Raw genomic sequence first — 24,621 nt, 5'->3', positions numbered from 1 at the left:
TACTGCAGTAGTGGCTCCTGATAAGGAGAGAAGACCCAGCGGGAATAGCTTACAATGACAAATATGGCAGGTTCACTGCGAATACTAGTGTATTACTTGTACAATAGATTAGATAGTAGGAGAGACCAGGGCTAGTAGTCACATGGGAATGTTCGCAAGATTATATCTCACTATCTAGAAGATGGAAAGTGCAGTTGTACAAATTCTCACTTTCTCAAGCATTGGTTTAGGCTCAAGTGCTTAACAAGCAGTTCAAATGCATCTCAAATACATTTTAAATTTTAATACTGTACAATTTGAATATTACTGTATTTATTAGTTTTCTGTTCCAGGTATGATTCTGTATGTCCATCAGTTTACACTGTAATAACTTGCGCTGTGCCAGGAATCGGTCTGTTTTAAAACTATATATATATATATATATATATATATATATATATATATATATATATATATATATATATATATATATATACAGGTGCAGCTCAATAAATTAGAATGATGTGGAAAAGTTTATTTATTTCAGTAATTCAACTCAAATTGTGAAACTCGTGTATTAAATAAATCCAATGCACACAGTCTTAAGTAGTTTAAGTGTTTGGTTCTTTTAATTGTGATGATTTTGGCTCACATTTAACAAAAACTCACCAATTCAATCTCAACAAATTAGAATATTGTGACATGCCAATCTGCTAATCAGCTCAAAACACCTGCAAAGGTTTCCTGAGCCTTCTAAATGGTCTCTCAGTTTGGTTCACTAGGCTACACAATCATGGGGAAGACTGCTGATCTGACAGTTGTCCAGAAGACAATCATTGACACCCTTCACAAACATTCATTGCCAAAGAAGCTGGCTGTTCACAGAGTGCTGTATCCAAGCATGTTAACAGAAAGTTGAGTGGAAGGAAAAATATTTCATTTGGAAGCCAAGGTCCTAAACTATAGAACCGCAGCCTTATGAGGATTGTCAAGCAAAATCGATTCAAGAATTTGAGTGAACTTCACAAGGAATGGACTGAAGCTGGGATCAAGGCATCAAGAGCAACCACACACAGACGTGTCAAGGAATTTGGCTACAGTTGTCGTATTCGTAAAAAAGTTTTTCAAATATGCTATATATATATAAAAAATTATATATATATAATTTATTTTTTTTTTTATGCTGGTGTCCATCAGCAAATCTGCTGACGCACACCGTGCTGCGTTGTCACAGGAACACCCCAGCTGAAGATAATGAGGCCCGGGTTTCGGCAGTGTGGAGCCTGCTGTCGTTTTAGCGGGGCAGCTGTGGCCTAACGGTTAGAGATTTGGACTTATAACCAGAAGGTTGCATGTTCGAGTCTCGGTGCTGGCAGGAGTTGTAGGTGGGAGGGAGTGAATGAACAGCGCTCTCTTCCACCCTCAATACCCATGGCTGAAGTGCCCTTGAGCAAGGCACTGAACCCCCAGTTTCTCCCCGGGCGCTGTATATAGCTGCCCACTGCTCCGGGTGTGTGTTCATGGTGTGTTCACTTCTCACTGCTGTGTGTGTGCACTTGGATGGGTTAAATGCAGAGCACCAATTTCGAGTATGGGTTACCATACTTGACAAATGTCACGACTTTCACTAAATTCCTCTTGTTAAGCCACTCCTGAACCACAGACAATGTCAGAGGCATCTTAACTGGGCTCTGAAGAAGAAGAACTGAACTGTTGCCCAGTGGTCCAAAGTCCCCTTTTCAGATGAGAGCAAGTTTTGTATTTCATTTGGAAACCAGGGTTCTATAGTCTGGAGGAAGGGTGGAGAAGCTCATAGCCCAAGTTGCTTGAAGTCCAGTGTTAAGTTTCCACAGTCTGTGATGATTTGGGGTGCAATGTCATCTGCTGGTGTTGGTCCATTGTGTTTTTTGTAAACTAAAGTCACTGCACCCATGTACTAAGAAATTCTGGAGCACTTCATGCTTCCTTCTGTTGACCAGCTTTTTGAAGATTCTGATTTCATTTTCCAGCAGGATTCCGCCAAATGCACCAAAAGTTGGTTAAATGACGATGGTGTTGGTGTGCTTGACCGGCCAGCAAACTCATCAGACCTGAAATAATCTATGGGGTAATGTCAAGAGGAAAATGAGAAACAAGAGACCAAAAAATGCAGATGAGCTGAAGGCCACTGTCAAAGAAACCTGTACTTCCATACCAACTCAGCAGTGCCACAATCTGATCACCTCCATGCCACGCCGAATTGAGGCAGTAATTAAAGCAAATGGAGCCCCTACCAAGTACTGAGTACATGTAGAGTAAATGAATATACTTTCCAGAAGGCCAACAATTCACTAAAAATGTTTTTTTTTATTGGTCTTATGAAGTATTCTAATTTGTTGAGATACTGAATTGGTGGGTTTTTGTTAAAACAAAAAAAACCAAAGACTTAAACTACTTCATTCTGTGTGCATTGAATTTATTTAATACACAAGTTTCACAATTTGAGTTGAATTACTGAAATAAATGAACTTTTCCACGACATTCTAATTTATTGAGATGCACCTTATTGAGATGCATTTATTGAGATATATATATATATATATATATATATATATATATAAAATATAAAATTTTACCGAACGCTAAGGGTGTAACGATACGCGTACCGTGTACCGAACGGTTCCCGGGCAAATTCCAAATGGAAGTGATCATCCCTGTCCCCTTGGAGTGGGGACTTTGGAGTGAGCAGGGCACGTGCATGCCATTATGTAGTCGTTTGGAATGCACTTGGCAAAAGGAGCGATGTCATTTCCTCATTATCTTCAGCTGGGATGTTCCTGTGACAACGCTGCACGGTGTCCGTCAGCAGATTCGCTGATGGACACCAGCATAAAAAAAAAAAAAAAATTTATCGCATCTAAATTTATGTATATATTATATAGCATATTTGAAAAACTTTTTTTAAAATAAAAAAAAAATGTTTATTTGCAACAGTTATGCTAACAACAATAAAAAGTCATTTATGACATTAAAAACAGCGTCATCTGCTGACGGACACCGTGCAGCGTTGCCACAGGAACATCCCAGCTGAAGATAATGAGGAAATGACATCGCTCCTTTTGCCAAGTGCATTCCAAATGACTACATAATGGCATGAACGTGCCCTGCTCACTCCAAAGTCCCCACTCCAAGGGGACAGGGATGTCAACATTTGGTAAATGAATTACCATTCACTCACATGCCAAACATCACATTATTAATTAATCATCTTTAATAACACACACACACACACACACACACACACACACAGTATATACACCTTTCCAATGTGATTACGTATTACATGAAGTCATGCTTATCGCAGAGCTAGTGCAAGATGAGCATTTGTGATTAAAATATATATACATTTTTATTGATCTTTGATTGATCTTTACTGATCGTTTCACTAGATAAAACATTCCTCGGCTGGGATTGTGTAGAGTCCTATGAAGCTGCAATGAAACTGCAATTTAGACATTAAACCCGTTGATCCCCATTGAAGTCCACTATATGGAGAAAAATCCTGGAAGATTTTCCTCAAAAACCTTAATTTCTTTTTGACTGAAGAAAGAAAGACATGAACATAATGAACTAGACGTGACCTAATCCTTTTACATATGCGCCTGACCAGAAAACGACTTTCAAAACTAAACCAACATTTAGAAATATTGAGGAGAGTAAAAGGTGATATAGAAATATGCAGGCCCCACAAATACAAACATTCTCTATACACATGCTTTCCACTGAACATCAAATCTCCAGCGTACAAAGACAGCGGTACATGCAGGGGTTTATTTATGTGAAACTTCTGCTCTGCAGTTCAACTGAACAGTAAAGTATAACCTCAATGGCAGAGCGTTTTGCATGCGGTAACTGTCTAAAAGAGACCAAATACCCCATGCACGTCTGCTCAAATTCTGGTCATGTATTGCGCTCCAGTGTTTTTGAGGTACAATGTATAATAAACGAGTCTGTGACAGAAATGACAGATTGTAGTGTAGTGCATCTGCGAAAGGCAGGATTTTGGAAGCTTCCCAACTTAAAAATGGGAAGCTGAGAGAGAAAAAGAGAGACAGAAAGATAATGAGATAGAGCGAAGCCGGATGGAACGGGAAAGGAGAGGGAGGTGAAAGAGTAACAGGCAGTGAAAAAGAGAAAGGGAGAGACAGGGAAATAAAAGGAAAGTCGAGAAATAGGAACACGGCATGCAGGAAAATAAGGAAGTGCCTCCAAACAGCAGAAACTTTGGGAAAAGAATAAATGTCACTGTTCCAAAAAGACTGAAGCCATATTAATCTCCTGTATAGCCTTTTAAGCCCACCGCACATTAGAGGAAATAAGCCCAGCTAGGCTGCCGACCGATTCAATCTTCCCCTGGTTCCTCCAAGAATCTTTTGTACAGCCAAGGCCCAATGCAATAAAGAGTGATTGAACATCGCTTGAGAAACCACCCATGGAAGGAGCTGGTTTACATTTTAATTATATCAAACAATAAAGCTGGAGAAAATCGGCAGAAGCAGGTAAAGGCCGCAATTTACTGCAAGCCAGAGCCATTTACCTCATCAGACTGTGATGGCTTTTTATTGATGTTAAGGGCACTGCTTTGGAGAAGAGTGCTGTATAATTATACTACATCAATCTCAGTCAGACAGCACCATGGTATTTGATGTAATTGAAATTATGGAAATTGTCAGCAGCTGTTTTGAAAGAAAGATTATTCCAGTTTTTCCTGCCAAGAAAGTGAAGGTGTTTTCTCTGCTGAGGGCTTTGGATAGGCAGAGTTTCTTCTAAATTCTTTCTTTCCCAAAATCAATAGATTTTATGCTGATTCTAAATAAGCCCTGACCATTTCATTCTTTTGCCAGAAGTAATGTTACATGTCAAGAATATGGATGAGCAAGTACTTGTCTCATCCCGTTTTTTTCCAGAAACAGTTGCTTGAGTTAGAACATCCTTATACAACACGCTGATTGGTTGACGGATTGATGGCTGATGGGAATCTGGCTTGTTTGCCCTCTGCTCTTGTACATCTCAGAGGCTTATATAGATCTCCAATCACCCCGAGCGTGTGACACATTAGCGATACGGCTGTCTCGTGATTCTAAACGACAGTGCTTTGAGCCGGTGGTTATGCTAATGCGGGGCTATATCGTCAATACACATCAGGGAAAGGCGGACAGGTGTGTATACAGGCCTCTTTGAGGGGTTGTGGCCTATAAGCCCCATTGCTAACACCAAGGTGCTAAACATCCCCAGGAGTGAGTCTTGACCCCCCAGAGGCAGTTGTGTCAGGCTTCATTCTGACACAAGGCTAACCGCAGCAGGCACTGCCAGACAAAGGTCACGGTGCATATACAACACCTCCTTTCCTTGCTGCTTTTCCTAGTGGGAAAGAAGAGCCTCTGTAATATTCATTAGGGTTGCTGGGCTTCCTGCAGTTGTGGGATTAAACAAACCAAACAAAATTGAAAATGTTTGTCAGTTTGCTCAAATTTCATGACAGCTGAGGAATTCACTGACGGAATGTTTGATGGGAAGTTAAGTAAAACAAATATCTAATGATAAAATGTGATTGGATGAGACAGAAGACCAGATGATGCTTGGTTGGGGTGCATGTGCGCCCGACAGCACCTTCCTTTTTTTTTTTTTTTTTTTACAATACAGAACTGCTAATCGAATATTGAAACCAAAATTCTGTTTGGATGTGTACCTCAATTCCAATCCAGTTTTAAAATGTAATTTATTCCTGTGATTTCAAAGCTGAATTTTAGCATCATTACTCCAGTCACATGATCTGCAGAAATCATTCTAATATTCTGATTTGCTGCTCAAAAAACATTTATTATTATTATGTTGAAAACAGCCAAGTAGATTTTTTTTCAGGTTTCTTTGATGTATAGAAAGTTCAGAAGAACAAACATTTATCTGAAATCAAAATCTTTTCTAACATTGTCATTATCATCACTTTTGATCATATTAAAGCATCCCTGCTAATAAAAAAAGTAATAATTAAAAAAAGCTTTTGAATGATACAGTGTATAATGTTACAAAAGCTTTTTTTATTTCAGATAAATGCTGATCTTTCCATTCATCAAATAATCCTGAAAAAAAGTACTATAATGTACTATAAAAAATATGTATAATAATAATAATAATAATAATAATAAATGTTTCTTGAACAGCATATCAGCATATTAGAATGATTTCTGAAGTATCATGTGACACTGAAGACTGGAGTAATGATGCTAAAAATTTAGCTCTGAATTTTATTTGAATTTTGTATTACATTTTGAAATATATATACTGTACATATATATATATAAAACTATTTTACAATATTACTGCTTTTGCTGTATTTTGGATCAAATAAATGCATGCTTGGTGAGCAGAAGAGAATTCCTTAAATCATATCATTCATATTGTGCGTTTCTACTGGTTAGAACAATGCATCGCAAACAGAATAGATATAAAAACTGTTTTTTTTGTGTGTGTGTGTTTCACATAAATTATTATTATTTTTTTTTTTTACATGTTGCAAAATACTACTGTAAATTATGCATAAATACATGCAACTAACCTTAAACCTTAAACCCTATACCCTATAGAAAGTACAAGTAGTTAATTTATTATTACGCAGCATGTAAATGTATAATCACACTGTAATAAAGTCACACTAAAATGAAGACTTACTCTTTTTCTGTGGTTTTGACTGGGTCAAGCAACAAAAAGTTGTGCTGTACACCTGGTGTTAGGCGTAGTAACGGAGTCATTTACCTCAACTGTCAGAACATACAAAATAACTGGATCCCTTCCCTGGATCCCCTGTAGTATCCGAGCTAACAGATAGCATTGTGTTTGGTTGGCAATAAAACCCTTCGAAGTTGCATCTAAACAACCGTGCGACATGATGAATGTCCAATTCTTGTTTTGCTGCCTGGAGTTTTTTCACTCTGTCTGCACTGTCATGTTGAAACAAGTTTCATATCAGAGACTAATACTGTTTTTCATTCAAAATCGGATGTGGGATCTTCCAAATTGATATCTCTATCAACCATAAAGTGCTCCTTTTTGCACATCTGTCTCTCTAAACATTTGGTAGTGTCTAAAATATGTATCTAAGGGGAGTCGTGGCCTAATGGTTAGAGAGTCGGACTCCCAATCGAAGGGTTGTGAGTTCGAGTCTCGGGCCGGCAGGAATTGTGGGTGGGGGGAGTGCATGTACAGTTCTCTCTCCACCTTCAATACCACGACTTAGGTGCCCTTGAGCAAGGCATCGAACCCCCAACTGCTCCCCGGGCGCCGCAGCATAAAATGGCTGCCCACTGCTCCGGGTGTGTGTTCACAGTGTGTGTGTGTGTTCACTGCTCTGTGTGTGTGCACTTCGGATGGGTTAAATGCAGAGCACTAATTCTGAGTATGGGACACCAAACAATACACAATCACAATCAAACTCAAACACAACAACACATAAGGAATTTTTAGATAAGTAAAAAAAATATATATTTATTAATACACACGCAGTATCACACTCACACACACACACACACACACACACACACACACACACACACACACACACACACACACACACACACACACACACACACACACACACACACACACACACACACACACACACACATATCCATATATATAGGGGTTGGCAATATTTTTAAATGTTATTGAAAGAAGTCTCATGTTCATACATGCTACATTTACTTATTTACTTGACTTGAATATTGTAAAACCAGCAATATTGTGATATATTCTGACAATTTAAAAACAATTTAATTTTCTATGTTAATATATTTTACAATGCCATTTATTTCTGTAATGGCAAAACTGAAATTTCAGCATGCTTTTTTCTTAATACAAAAGTTAAAACATTTGTGCTTTTTAATATTTTTAATGCACTTTTTTCTTTGAAAACTCTTCTTTGATGAACTCTTTCTTTGTAAATGGCTTTAATGTCACTTTTGATCAATTTAATGCATCGTTCTTTTATCATTTAAAACATCACCGACCCTAAACTTTTGAACAGTATTGTGCAAATTATAGGTTTTTTTTAACCTATAATAAAACAAACAAACAAAAAAATAATAACTAGTCTATCTGTTAACTGTTTGTGTATTACACAGATACTTTGTAAAATCTGGCTTGTAGATTTCCAAATGTCTAAGGTGTAAATCAATCAAGTGCTGTCATATGCTAAAGTCCAAACTTGCACTACAGAAATGCAATAAGTGCATTTTTAGACAGCAAAACAAGTCAGACAAGTGACAGGAAGGTGGATCTGCCAACAAGACATTCAGCTGAGTGGACTGTGTGGCCTGTGAGCCTTGTGCTAAACCTACTGCTGCAGGTTGAAGACCTATTTGATGTGTTGATAGTGCTGCGCACAGGAAGTGGAGCGAAAAGGCCAGAGTACGCAGTCTCATGACAGGTTAGCGCTGGTGTCCCTTTAATCTCATGTCTAGTGCACCCAGACGCAGCACCTGGCACCTTTTACTTCATAAAAAACAAACTGTGAACAATAGTGAACGTCAGATTGCGCAGTAACAGTGTTTGCACCATTTCAATCTGCAATGCAACCAACTGAGTGTCACAGCATGGCTTCAACAGGTACTTAAACAGTCCGTATACTCACAAGAAATCATGCGTAGGTTGGCAGACTGTGCCACAGGCAACTGTAACATTAAACGTTTTACATTTAAGATGTAATTCTCCAAACGTTAATGCTGTGCCTTGTATTATTTAACCTCTTGCAAGGCTCTTATAAGCTTTTTTTTTTTTTTTTCTTGTACGATGGTTGATATGCATTGCATTTCTTAACCTGCCAGCTCTCAGCGGTCTATTCCTAAGAACTGTCAAAACATCAGTCGACACATGAAACGTGTAAAACTGTGCAACGCTAATTACATTTAGGTTAATTAATCACATATTTACCATTTAGCAGCCACTTTTCATTTAACACACCTCACAGTTCCCACCTGGAGCAGCCTGAGGTTCAATGGGACAGAAGAGGGACAGTGAAACTCAGCAGTTCATAAGAATACGATTCACCCCTTTAACCATTTTTTAAACGTTTGAGTTACAATCCAGAGCTTTAACGGCTACACTTCCCATTAAAACAAAATGTAGCTTGAAACTGTCAACATAAAAAGAGGAAGCGTTCTTGAGATGCAGTAATTGCGCTTCTTGTGGTAATATGAGTTCCTTGAGGAGACACCTGTCATTGGTAATGGCGTATTGGTATTGATATGGCACGTAGGATGATATCTGGAAGGAGGCTCCAACAGGCAGCTGTGGTTTCAATATCAACATAAGATGGAATTACTGACAGAAAACCGAATCACGGCGATACCTGACAGACAGCAGTGGAATATGAGGCCCTACTATTTACCTCAGGGGAGCACTTAACCGCCTGTTCACCCAGCATGCACTTCTGTCAGACTTTCAGCTGATTTTGTGCCTTTAGATCCTGAAAATGATCTGTATATTAGTTTAAAAACCATAGATATCTTTTATGCAATTTTATTATTTATTTATTTAAAATAACTACACAAAAATGGATTAAAACACACACTTCATGTACAATAACACTCAAAAACTTGGTTTGTAAGTTTTTTATTTTTTAAATATTTCTATTAATATAGAATATTCTTTGATATGGTTACTAAGGGTGGATTTATTTGATCAAAAATACAGCGATACTGTGATATTACAGCTTATTACAATATTACTATATATATATATATATATATATATATATATATATATATATATATATATATATATATATATATATATATATATATATAGGGGTGTGACGAGACACTTGTCCCACGAGACGGGATGAGACGAGACACGAGACTGGGTTCACGAGAACGAGACGACACGAGATTTTTAGACTTTTTTAAAAGAAATCCTCAATGATGAAATATATAGGGAAAATTTTTATTTTATTCAACTAAAAAACACAAAATGCAAAAAATCAACTTGTGCTTTATGAAATTAAACTTATATTATATATCTATATAATATAATATATCTATTATATGCAGCAATTAACAACATGTAAACTAGAACTGCATGATTCTGGATAAATTGAATTTATATATATATATATATATATATATATATATATATATATATATATATATATATATATATATATATATATATATATATATATAAACTGGAGATCACGATTATCTCACAATTCTGAAGAAAAAAAGATTAGAAAACTAAACAAAATAACAATTTACTAGTGGTTTTGACAAAATGTTCATTGCTTAAGTCTTTAAAACATATATTAACTTGAGCAAAATTAAAATAAATAAATAAATAAATGAAGTCAGTGTCTCAGTTCATAAAGACTTGTTTCACTATTGGAATCTCCTGAATGAATGATTCAATGACAAATACTTTTTTTTTTTCTTAAACGGGCAGTTGTCGCCACCTGCTGCTGGAAGAGGATAAGTGTTACAATACATACATGTGTTAAGATACTTTCATTTTGAACGCTACTGTAGAGAATACAGTAAGTGTTTATACCCAAACTATAACTTTTTATCCCAGTACTTATGTTAATTAAATGTCTGTAACAGAAATAATTATGTGTCCACTATCAGTTTATTATAGATTACTATAATTAATACACTTTTTCTGATGATTATGGGCAGCGACAAAACCTGCTTCTCACGCTCCACTGACACTTGCAATGTGAAACAGTTGTAATAGACATAGCTGAATCGTTGTCTTTCAGGAATGAGATTACCTGTGTGTTTGAATTGAGATCACAATCTTTAATTCGATTAATTGTGCAGATCTAATGTAAACTGCAAATAGTTTTGCGAGGATATCGTCACGTTCTCGCGACACCAGCCGGATCTCACGGGACACATCGGATCTCGTCACATCCCTTGTATTATATATATATATATATAAATACATATATATATATATATATATATATATATATATATATAAATACACACACAATATACAGTTCTTCTGCTCAATATATTTTTGTTAAAAACAAAAGTGATATACTGATGAAAAAAGTTAAAAAAACAGAATTTACTGACCTCAGACTGTTAAACCATAGTGTCTCTTTTGTCCACTATCAGTTTATTATAGATTACTATAATTAATACACTTTTTCTGATGATTAGTCAACAGATTCTTGGTAAATGTAGCAAATGTAATGATTGTCACACTATAATTTATAATTTAACCAAGCAAAGTACTAAAAATATGTTCCTCAGATCATTTCATATTCAATTTCAAGTTTGTTTTCATGCGTGACAGAATGCGGCGAGTTTCTATTTGAGTCATTTAAGAAAAACAAGTCCATTTTATTTCTGTATAACTGGTTATTTTCTCATCTGATTTCCCCTCCTCCTCCACACGTATGTATAGCCTCCTCTGAGAAAACTGTGTTTTTTGGCACATTCTGTCGTGGTTAGCTGAAGAAAGGCCTTGAATACACACATCCATAGTCTTTGTATGAACCCACAGTCTTTCTAAGTTTCTTAAACAACTTTAGACACATTGTACTGAAAAAAAAAAGACTCAAGTTCACCTGAAGCAGAGAAAATATTCCATTTGAAAGGACATTTCCAGTGTGCGCTCCATGATAATGATGAGGAAGGCATAATAATCATTCTATGTGGAACAAGAGGGAGATGATTTATACTCCTCTCTTCATCCATTTGCATTTTATTAAGTAACTGCCTGCCTGTAATGGCCAGACAGAAATTAAGGTACCAAAGATACGAACTTTAGGTTAAGCATCATTACACCAAGAGAGATGAATACTTTGATGAAGATGACAGCAAAGAAATCCATTGAGCGCACCTTCATCAAGGTCTGCATTGATCTTTTGGCACAGAGGAGCCAGGGATATGCATAAAAGTCCTGCAGTTATGGAACCTGGGAACAGAGGCGTTTCATCAAAAACATGAGTTATGAGTTTACCTAAACATGTCATGGCATGTCTGGCTTCAGTACAAGGTCACATGTCTCTCTGGATACACCTCAACTCTCAGCTTTGTTTCCAATTTAAGGTTAGTTAAAGGCATATGCTAATTGTTTTTGGAAGATAATGCTCCCTTGATACTTCTTGAGATCAATACAGCTCACCTGCACAGTGCAAGCCAAAATATGAGTGTGGCAGACTGACTGTGTGAGAAAACCATTAAAACAGGCTCTTCTGGCACTAATGGCAGGCTTTTGTATCCAAATCTCTGTCGGCAAAACACCTCCATCCAACCTCTCTCTTCTGCCTTACAATGCATCTCTCCAAATTCTAGAGCTGAATCAATAATTTAAAAATGACAAAGAGCTTCTTTAGAAGCTTCCTACTGCCATCTTTTCATAAATAGAATGGAAATTATGTTTTAATAGTCATTTTTCACAGACGTTACTCACAGGCCACTGAATGTATTTTTTAAAAGTTGGAAAAAAGAAAGCGTTTGATGATTTTAAATGCACTGTCGAAGTGCACAAAGGGAAAAGGCACAACTGACAAGTACAGAGGCTATTTCAGACACTGATACATCGGTTGCCTGACTCTGGCAAAAAATATTGGATAGCAAAATGACAGGCGTAGAAACTAAAGAGAAAGTGGAATTTTTGAGAGCTGAGTGCAAAGAACAGCTGATATGACTAATATTTCAATGGGAGGATATTGTAAAAGAGATAAAAGGCCTTTTTTGTTACGTCTCTTCACAATTCTTCATTCACAGACTGAGGCAGGAAGGATGGGTATTCTGAGCCAAAATTTTAAGATCTTCCATTTCAACCTTTTTTGGGGGCAATTTTGTATAGGGATGGAAAAACAGAGAAGTAATTTTAAAAGCTATGGACCATGTTTACTAGCAATAAGAGGAACAAACTGAGCCAGAGAGATGGAATGAACTGAACAATTTTAATATGCCTAAAAATACAGCAAGGGCAATCTTAGGGGAATTAATTAAAACTTCCTATGATTTTCTTAATTAAAAGTAAATGACCACATAAATAAGACCCATCGTTCCATACAATACAAATACCAAACTTATTTATTGTAAAATAAATAAATAAAATTAAAATTAAATAAAAACACTTTAGTATAGGGACCAGTTCAATAACTAGCTGCTTATTAGCATTCCTATTATTAATTGGCTGTTTATTAGCACTTATAAAGCACATATTCTTCATGACCATATTCTACATCCCTAATCATACCCAATACCTAAACTTAACAGCTACCTTACTAACTATTAGCAAGCTGCATATTAGGAGTTTATTGGCAAAAGTTGTAGTTAATGGTTTATTAACAGCAAGAATTGGACCTTAAAATAAAGTGTGACAATAAATAAATAAATAAATAAATAAAAGTGCTGATGCTTCATTCTCATAACATTCAATTGGGTACTAAAACAACATACAGTACATCACGTGAATATAAACAATTGCTATTAGTCATGCAAAATATTTTTAGCAAATTCCCTCTTTTATCTAATAGAAAGTCCAACTAATGAAAACTGTGGTGTAGTGTACTGCAGTGTATACTGAGACTTCACTTTCAAGCAGGCCTCTATGCGTTCTGAACCAATCAGTCATCCTGACAGCTGACCAGAGGACTCTTGCCCATGTCTCAATCAACAGACACGAGAGGCATCACCAAAAGACTCTCAGCAAGCTAATAAAGAGATATATTTTAGATCTTGTTCTGTTGTTACTTGATGTCTTTGTCATCTAGTTTTGCTCTTACGATTTGTTAATTAATGTACACTCTGTATATCAGTGATATACACAATATAATTATCTGTCTTTCAGATGAGACATTAAACCAAGGTCCTGACTCTATGTTGTTGTTAAAAATCCCAGGATGTCCTTCGAAAAAGAGTAGAAGTGTAATCCATCCAAATTCGGCCACTGGCCTCTGACCATCATGGCCTTCTAACCATCCCCATATCTGCTGATTGGCTTCATCACTCTGTCTCCTCTCCACCAATGAGCTGGTGTGTGGTGGGCGTTCTGGCGCAATATGGCTGCCGACGCATCATCCAGGTGGATGCTGCACACTGGTGGTGGTTGAGGAGATCCCCCTTCTATGTAAAGCACTTTGAGTGCCCAGAAAAGTGCTATATAAATGTAAGAAATTATTATTATATAGTGATATGATCACAAGTTACTATAACCTCAGCAATCTCTGCTTCATCATTAATATTTTCATTACGAGTGGCTGCAGGTGAAGATCATACATTATGGGAACTGATAACACTTAAGCATCATTACATCAAGTATGATCGCTACTGATTACATACGCTCAGTTATAGTTGAGAATATACAATGTTATGAATCTACACGCGATATTTTTAGTTTTAACTCAATAGTACTTAATATGATGTGCTGTGTTTCAACTAAACATAAGATTAATCTGAGGCATGGATTTGATTTGAATCATATGCTGTATATATATTACAAAAAGCAGTGCATGATTTTTTTTTAGACTATTTACATTTTTAAAAAAGGACATTCTAATTAACCATATGAAATTATGGGCTCCATTTTATAAAACACTGCGTTCAAATTAATTCCAATGATGGCCCTCAAACTCAGCTAATTTAAACAACAAACACCACAATGCTTCGCTCCATTGTTTGCTAATTTCAACTTGAGTTTTATGGAACAATACATCTCTGTATAATTATTCTAATGTGCATTCAGATAACAAATGCATGGTTTAATATACTGTCACTTACTGAAATACATTAGTGCTCAGAGTCTGTTTGGGTGGAATGCTGCAGTTCATCCATACGTATTGCAAATATTGAAATGTACACCACTGGCTTATTTACATTCTGTACACTTGCACAGTGTATCATAAGCCATGCTACAGGTTTTGAAAATGCACTTAGGCAAATAGATCAATACTCTATGTAAAACTAATAGGAGTGAATGAGGCCCTTTAGACACACAGAATTCTGAAATGTCTGCGAACTGTTGCGATACGAAACTGGTGTAATGTGTTCATTTTAAATCAGGTTGTTCATTGACCTTATTAGTAGCTAGCGTCAATGTGCGAACACACTATTCCCTCCACTGATTCACAGCTTAACTGCGCTACCCCTTGTCACTATTGGTTATGTATGTCATTCTCTTCCATTGTCAGACTGTTAGCAAACATAAACATGCAAAAACATATGTCACATTTCCCTGCTGATCACATCTGATGGCTAGTCTATAGCAGCTACCATGTCTATTATAAACTGCCAAAGAGCTAGTCAGACAAAAATAAATAAAATACAGCACCGAATGAGAGCAGCTAGCAGATTACGAAGCAGAATTTTGCAACTGCAGTTCTGTGTCAGTCTGATGATATTACATGATGTAAGATTAAAAACATCAATCCAGTTTCATAACAATTATTAAACACATTTCAACTATCAAAAATGTTTTAATATTGGGTCAGTTGTGTCCAGCATGCAAATATGATGATTGTGAATTATGGCAGAACTATTCTGCACAGAAGACTTTTTGACAAAATATTCAGTATCTTGATAATTATGTTTTCCACACTATTTTTAACTATACATGAACACAACGAAGAACAATTTATATGCACCAATATATCAAAACATATAAACAGCCATGCTTAATTACATATTACATTTTAGCCTTTATATCAAAAAGGAAACAGTGAATCAGTTATAAATCAACTCACTGAAATGACCGTTTGAAATGATACATGGAAATTAGCCAAACTAACCAACCCTAAAGCAGTTTTGGTTAAATGATTTTAAATTCAAGAAGCTTTTAAAACATCTTAATTGCTACTACTCTAATGATATGGTCTTTAGGAAACTTAATGGCCAAGTACAAAATGTATTAAAATCATGCTATTTAAGATCACTAGCAAAATCAATATATTGCCAAGCCTTGTTGCAAAATGTATAACCATGTAAGAGAATCTTTCTAAAAAAGTTACTGACTTGGCCACAGTTCCGAATTGACCATGAGTATGTATAATGTTCAAATTGATGTCAAACTGACCACAAGTATTTGCCTAAACACTATATATTGTGTTTTAAAGACCAGGGATACTGAACAATCAGACAGCATACAGTACTGCTAATGTTACCCAATGTTTAATTCTTAATGACTTAGCATCTTTAAACAAGATCAAGGAGGAGGTCTTAACTAGATTATCCCTGAGATGAAAGATTTAGAGTAGTCACAGCAGGATGTCCACGGCATGTATACACATGTATTTCTTTAGTGTACAACCGTTATAAGCCTCATAGACACAAACAACTGCAATGAAGATACTGCAGTACTCAGATATCTTTGCTATGGAATGAAACAGAAAAAAAAAAAAAAAATCTCTAAAAGGTGTTTAAGATAATATAAACGTCAGTTGTAGTTGATTCATACTGGTTAAGCAAGGTATGCCAGATCACTATAATCTGCCGCACCTTCCACAATATAGAACTCAGAACCAGCACTTTGCAGCATGCAAATTTCACCGAGTATTTTTTTTGTATGTGTTTGTGCTGTTACATGAGTTGCATAATTATTTTAGTGAATCTGCCGCTAAGGCAATGCATATAGCTTTTACAGTAGACTGAAACAGAACAAATGTTGGTGTAACTGGGGGAGGACGGTCGGTCCTAAAAAATTCACATCAACAGTTGAGTTTCCAGTAGAGTACTCTAAATCAGTCCCTTATGAGGTTACAGTTCAGGCAGGATGTTAAGTAAGGGATAATATACATCCAGCCGGTTGTTCTCGCAGAATAAACCCCTACAGGGTGATCAGGATCAGCATCAGCCTGAAGGGGTTTATTCTGCGAGAACAACCGGCTGGATGTATATTATCCCGCTTATTACATGGCTACTTGCCACATAAGTAAATAATTAGACGCGAAATATTGATTTGAGTTTAAATATTTGAAGTTGCGAGCAAGCGGCAAATTCAAACTAAACAGACATTTAAGGGAAACGGTGCAATCAAACAACGTATAACACAACATTTCACCACAAAATAATTAAGGCAATAAAATAATTAAGATGAAAATGTTTTAAAACCTTACCAGTTTGTTAGTTCTCTTATAATCCATTACAGCGTACAAAACAATCGTAGCAAAATGGCAGCAGCTGGGTTTGTGTGAAACGAGAGCGAGTCCACGATACCAGGATACCAGGATGACATAATTATACAATTGTACACCATTTTGAATCGAGTTTTAATATTTTATTAGCTAAAAAAACGCAAAGCTTCCACCAAGAAAAAAAAAATAGTTCAAGCAAGAGTACAGCGCCGACTGCTGTTACCCGGATGAGCCTGTGTTATTAGCTTTTACAGGTTGTTATCCAGGGATAACATACCTCGGAATGTCGCGACTGAACAATCAGAATCAAGTATTTCACAGAGCCGTGTAATAACATAGAATACAAAAGCGTAGTTAGACGGCTCAGTAGGTTTTATACAGTGAACAAACAAAAACGCAAAACTCAAAACAAAACCAAAAAAACACAAAACAAACCAAAAAAAAAGAAATCAAAACATAAAACACAAAACCATACCAAACAAAACTGAACAAGACAGGAAAAAAAAAGAAAAAAGAAAAAACCAGACAAAACAAAAACAAGACTAAATAAAACAACAAAACAAACTATTTTTTAACATTATTTTGTATAAATAACTTTAATACAATTGATTGTTTTTAATAAAAAGAAAGTCATTCCAATATAGTCCTTTGAAATTGAGATTCAATTGATTTCACCCAGTAGTTATTATTTGGTACAACGAAAACCACAATGTGATCTGAAGATTTCAATAAAACCCTGCTATCATAATGTTGGAGTAGGATCTGAACTACACAAACATGAAGGCGCACTCAGAATCTCTGCTGTGGTGGAGTACTCAGGCTTTGATCTGAGAATAGAGGACAGGAGACTGCTGATCCATTTCCTCTTTCCGTGTGACCCATTTTCCTGCGACTCATGCTACAGTGAGATTGCCTCGCAACCCCTGGACCCTACAAACACTCCTTCCTGCGGACACAAGTGATTGAATCCAATTATTTCCTAATCCTTTTTAGCTCCATGTTTATGATTCAAATTTATACACCCACACAGATGGACGAGCCACGAACGCCGGCTTAGGTTGCGTATTCCGACTCGGAATCAGGGCTTCGAGCTCTCGCGATCCAGCAGTAATTAAATCCAGCGCCTTGACAAGCAAGAGGCCACGGCAAGACAGACATAATTGCAGCCTTTGAGATATTCATGCGCAAACTGCTTTGTATACTGTGACAGCTTAGGAGGTTCAGCCAACACAAACTTGAGTCTAATTAATTTGAATCAGTAATTTGCATAACTAAATCAATTCTCATAATCACGAGGCATTTCACCCTCAGCAATAAACATCTGTGTCCTTTGTGGTTTATTACATTCACCATGAAAAACATAGCTGAGCTTTATGTATGCACGTGTATGTTAAGGCATCTTTTGCAAACGCTTTCTCTAATAAATATTTTACATTTGCACTTTTATTCAAAAATATTTGACTGCATATTTTATTCTAACGTCCCCAGGGTTTGCCAACACGAGAAGTTCGCAAAGGAAATGAAGCAGTCATGCCTGTAAGCGGTGTGTTCTGCAGAGTTGCAGAATTACAACGGATGTAAATTCTTGTCTAGGAGCGACATGGCATGGTGTGTGTGGTTCATGAAATATAAACCGCTAGCAAAAAGGGTACAGAAACAGTTTAGTATGCGAGTGCAAACATTTGCCACAAACAGTGAAAAGAGCTGAAACATTCAGGTACAAAGCCAACATGGAAGTCACATGTGTGAGAAACGAAAGCTAGGGGACCGGATATGTAATAGGACACCCCCAACAGTGTGTTCCCACAGACCACTACAGATGTCATCCCATGGCTCCAAGTTTCTCGTTCCACCGTGTTCCCAGTGTAATTATACTGATTCAGTGCTGCAAGAGGAGCGTTCTCTCCCTGTGGCAGCAGAACTCCCCATCTGGTCATACATGCATCTTGCATGTTAAACGGTTTCAATCTCCTTCTCCCTCTGGCCAGATTACAGGAAAAATGACATCACTGATCCTTGAACTCAAACGAACAGAATATTATATCTAACTGACACTGCCATCACCTCTTATTACATGGCTCCACTGAGCAATCAGATACTTTAAACGGTGGCTGCTATGATTTTCTTCTGTCCAAAAAAAAAATAAATTAAAGCTGATGTTAAAATAAATTCACCCCAATAAAATAATATTTTTTATTCACCAAATTACTGGTATTTGCGCCATTATTTAACGCCCCAAAAAGCATGTCTTAAAGCAGGTGTTATTTTGCATTGCTCTTGGTAGATTGTGCTGGTTATTATGGAATTGATTCGGCTGCGTCTGTGTTCTTTAATGTGTGCATTTTTAGTAAATCACTGGCAGAATTTTCCCCTCCCATCAGCGCTTGTATGGAATTGCTCTCTAATGCTAATAATTTGACACTAAATATTTTCTTAGATTTTAAGTTGATATTCCAATAATCTATATCTATATCTATAATAATAATAATAAGTTTTCAATATTATTTTTCACTAATTATTTTTTATTTACATAATAATAATAGTTTTTATATTATTTTCACTAATTATAAAACTATAATTACTGCATATTATTATTGCAATAGTAGTCCGAAACATGCAGTCATGTAGACTAAAATAACAACCATATCTGTTTATTTCAGTTAATTGTTCAGTTCTATTTATTTACTTGATTTTTTTTTTTTTTTTTTTTTATGATTTCTTTAAGCTTTTCCTTAACTCACAAATCCCCTGCAGTTCCCTTACAAACCCTTGGGAAACCCTGGCCTGTTTTAACTCAAATAAATTTTCCATGGCCATGTATTTGCCTAAGTATGTAGCTATATAAAAATTTTAATAATGTACAGTCATCCAACGCTAACTGTAAAACAAACCCCAACAGGGAGATCAAAACACCCTATGCTTTGCATTAAGGTCTTGATCACTCCTGCATAATCAGATGATAATGACCGGCTGATGCTACATTACCATTACTATCAGTAATAGATTTACAGAAGTTCCCTCAAGAACAAGTTATTTGAAAAAAAAAAGAAAAGAAAATCTGTTGTTCCATTACATTTTTTTTTATCATGGTGAGTCTCTTTTGGTGTGCACTGTATGTGTGTGATCTGCATGAGAGTCGTGTTGTCCCTAAGTTCAAACATCGGCCTGTTTAAGCTGACTGATAGCCGAACTGATGCCATCAGTTTATACAGAGAATGTATCTCACACTGTCAACTACCCAAGCTAATGAAATCGCAATGACAAGGCCAACTCAGTGAGTAATCTAATATGATATTCATGTAACTGAATAAAATCTGTGTGCAGATCGTATCTGTCATTGTTTGTCTCTGGGCGGGATTCTGTCCCGTTTTACCAACGCTGACAAAGGAAGGTGACAGACACATAGTGAGACAATGTACTACAATATGTTCCACAGTACATCTATGCTATGCTAAACGGCATGGGGCCTGATTCGTTTCGGTAATTAGTCCTATCTCATATCTACTGCGCCCCAAAGCTAATGATGCTGGGAGAAAATATTTCCATGTCGCATCTTTTCATATTCATGTCTCAAATTCTCCACTTTGCTGATTGGAGACTTCAATAAGGGACACGATACTGTCATCTTCCTCCCTTGTCAGAGCGATTAATTTCATTAAAAGCTCTTCAAGTAATTGCGGCTCATCTACAGCAGAGCAAATATTCAATTAATACAGACAATTTAATAACGGTGATTCCCTCAATCCAAAGCAAATAACCTTGATACATGTCTGCGCCTGATTAATTGGTTTTCTATTCTGAGGTCATTTTAATTTCCTTTAATTATTCATTAGTCCATTTATCATGCTGTGGAGAGCCTGGCAATGTAAACTCCACTATGACAGAACCTCAAACACATATGTTGTGACTTCAAACACACTCATCAAGGACTACAGTCCAGTACGACTGAAACCAAAATATCTCTGTGGAAAAAAAACGATTTGTCTAACATGTTCCAGGAAATCAGAGGACAGGGGGGTTTTCTTGGTTATCTGAAACAAGCTCTAAAAAATTATCTAAACTTTTTAACTCATGAACTTTCTATGCTGATATTTTTATCAAGCAAAAATCTAGTAAATGGCTTTAAATGTGCCGCCAAAAACAGCATTTAACCTAGGACAAACCCCTTTCATGAAATTGTTTCAATGTGAATTGCTATTCTTTTAAATTACAAATAATGAATTCAACAAATTATTTAATAAGACTTGACAAGAGGACAAGAGTGCTTTGGCAAAATTAGCATGCAGTGAATTATTATCCTTCCTTTCTCTAGTCATTGACTGATCTGTATGAGTATGAATCTCTGCCTTTAGTGCTGCCACATGTACGACCTCAGTAACCCACTGCTGGTACATTTGAAGAGATGATTTATTAATATGCAAAACACAACATCCTCTCTCTATTGACAAACAAATGACGGTACTTTTATGTGGTTAGTTGATGCATAATGTGCGCATGGATTTTTCTTTTTTTTTTTTTTTTACAAACAAAATTTATGTAAGCATGTTTAATTCAAAGTGTGTAGTTGTAAATGCCTGTGAAATTTACTAGCAATTTCTGAGTGAAAATGTTTTTTTGTTTCTTCCAATGAATCTATAACTAGTTCATTTTAAACCATCCTCCAGTGTGACAAACTATCTCGAATGATATGAGGTCAAAGCTGCATGCATAATAATAATAAAAATGCTGTTGGAGTTTAGCATGACATGCTGGAGGATATCAGCTACTGTAAAAACAGCAGTGGAAAATAGTAATTCAAACTAAGCACCATAATTTACTTTCCTAACCGTTCTGAATCTAGCATAACTACTGACCTAGATGCATTTTTTTTTCACTGAAGTAGCATTTTCACAGTTGATCATAGCACTTTGACACTAGAAACAATGTTTACTTTTCCCAGGCAGCTCACTGCACTGACACTGTAGCTATGCAGACATCACATAAGACATGGTTTACCTTTCGTCCGCCAGTGTTGAGCCTCAGTGGTGTCAAGAAGGGATCAAATATCATATGGCTCGTCTCAATGTTGACTGGAGACTGTCTCTTCCCCACAGAACACAGATTCCATGCAGAATTTACAAGCCCCCAGAATGATGGCACTGCAACGGAAGAATGTACACAATGATGATTTACAGGACATTCTTCGAAAAATCATAATCATTTGTTTATAAAAAGTAGTCTTATATTTAATTTATAACGAATGAATTAATAAATACGAGCCACAAGTGGATGTAATAATTATAATTATAATATAATCTGTTATTTACCTCAAAAGAAAGGAAGTGAAATGTGACAACATGCCCCGTACATGGGGCACATTGTAACATAACCATAATGACAGCTTAAAATGTTATCTGATCTAACGAAATATATATATATATATATATATATATATATACATAAATATATATACACAAGACAAACTAAAATATTTTGTCAATTAAATACAATTTTCGAATTTTCGAATAAAATAATGACATTTTTGAAGAATTAAAAATAATCAAATTTTCAAGTATGCTTGGAACGGCCTTGATCGCAAGACACAGCTATAGATTATAGTTCAAAACAAAGTGCGCAAATGAAGAAACACATTCAGAGACACTCTTCTCCTCCCTCCACACACAGCTCTCACAGAACATGACATCAGTTCTCATAGACACTGACAGTAGTCTTTATTCACCTGTTTCTTGTGGTTTCTCGATAAAATTCAAAAAAGTAAATAGTGTAAATTACATCGCTTGTGTCATAGAATAGAATAGTTCTAATAATAGCGGGGCACATTGTAATGCAGTGTTACAATGTTCCCCATCTGCGCAACTGGAATTTAAAACCAATACGTTTCTTTTGCTAGTCAGCAAAGCATTAATAATCTAATAAATAATAATAATAAATCTAATATAATCTACTAATATATCTAAACTGATAAATAACAGATTGGAGATTAAAATAACAGCAGTTTTGTCTCATTTTAAATGAATACTAAAAACTGGGATGAAAAATTTACTTCAGACAGAAAATTTAATTTTAGTATGGTAAAATAAATATTCAGCGATATCTTCAAAAGGCTTTTGAGTTTTGGCACACTTTTTTCTCTATAAGTATTTTTGATATGGCAACTACTAAATACCATAAATTTGGTTATAATAAGAACAACAATAATAATAAATAAATAAATAATAATAATAAAAGACAATTATGAGCAAAAGTCAAAAGTACTAATTATGGTGGTTTGGATGTAATAAAAAAGTAACAAAAAGGCATATGCAAATGTGTAAAGTAATGCAAAGAATGTAAACATTATTTGATGAAAGTTTCTAGTTTTTAAATATAGCCAATATTCACCAATATTCTTTTTTTTTTCATTCTCTCATTTCAGGTATCCCCATGTCTTCTGCTTTAAATACATAAAACGTTCCTTACAGCTAAAAGAAGTAATACCATATAAAAATGAAGATGATTAAGGGATATTAATAGGTACAGTATTAAAGAAATTATATTACTTCGAGGTATGCTGTTATTTAAGATAGAGTGCGTTAATATAATTACCAGCAATCACTGTTACAACTGTAACACTGACTTCTATTAATTTCAATTTTATGATCTAGCCTTTCTTATTATAAGTCTTTTAATGGCTACGGCTCACAGCTACAGTTTCTTATACCAAAAGAAGCCAGCTAGATTTGTAGCAGTGCGTTATGAAGGAAAATGTTAAAAATGTTACAGCTGCCCCAGGTCTCCCTTTCTCATAACTCTTTGATACTCATAAGAAAGTCTGTGCACCAATATCCCGCTATTCTTTTAAATATCTTTATTCAACATCTGAGTTCCAGCAGCCCATGACATTTTCAAGCAATTTAGACGATTTATACAAAGTGTTCGCCTTGGCATTTTCACAGCATTGTGCGACATGCACCACCAGATGACAACCATTACATGAAATGATTGGCAGCCTGCAAAACAGGATTCTTTATTAATAATTCATGAGCAGTCGGCGGTGTGGTTAAAGACCTCCAAGCTTGCATCTTCTATCAAGTAAATTCCACTCCTGGAAAATTTTGGTTGGGTCACATGACCCAGTTGGCTTTGCAGGAAAGCGACGACACATAATTCATAATGTCTATCTCACCACAATGACATCAATGCTTCTGCCCTCATTTCAGGCCTCCAAATAAGTAAAGACTATTCATAAATCACTGTTTCCATTGTCCTGATGCTGAGAGAAGCAGGTGGTCTCCACACCATATTTTTCATGTTGTGAGTCGCCATAATTTGAGCCTGCATTTTCCCGAACAAGCACCACCTGCTGTTTCCTGTCATGTGATGGTTCAACTATTCTCCTTAAGAGAATAACTTGACAAAAGTAGCAATGTGTACACACACTTTCATACACGGAAAATGAACATAAACCCAGACACACGCGCAAAGGACGTGTAATCTCTTTGACCCCCTAATGCTACGCTAAGAAGGGGACACATATTGCA

The 24,621-nt window shown here is 36.0% G+C and overlaps 1 protein-coding gene across 1 annotated transcript in view; it reads right to left on the bottom strand.

The window, feature by feature from the left end:
- Positions 1–24,621, bottom strand: part of LOC109070743 (carbonic anhydrase-related protein 10) — a 160,789-nt gene that overhangs the window by 64,848 nt on the left and 71,320 nt on the right. Inside the window, exon 4 of the mRNA XM_042735411.1 lies at positions 22,097–22,239. Within this exon, the coding sequence (XP_042591345.1) occupies positions 22,097–22,239 (143 nt within the window). The remainder of the gene's footprint in view (positions 1–22,096; positions 22,240–24,621) is intronic.

This window comes from Cyprinus carpio, chromosome B12 (assembly GCF_018340385.1).
Source record: "Cyprinus carpio isolate SPL01 chromosome B12, ASM1834038v1, whole genome shotgun sequence".
NCBI classification, from domain to species: Eukaryota; Metazoa; Chordata; class Actinopteri; order Cypriniformes; family Cyprinidae; genus Cyprinus; species Cyprinus carpio.
Note: the sequence above shows the minus strand (reverse complement) of the source record. Positions and strands in the feature narration are given on the sequence as shown.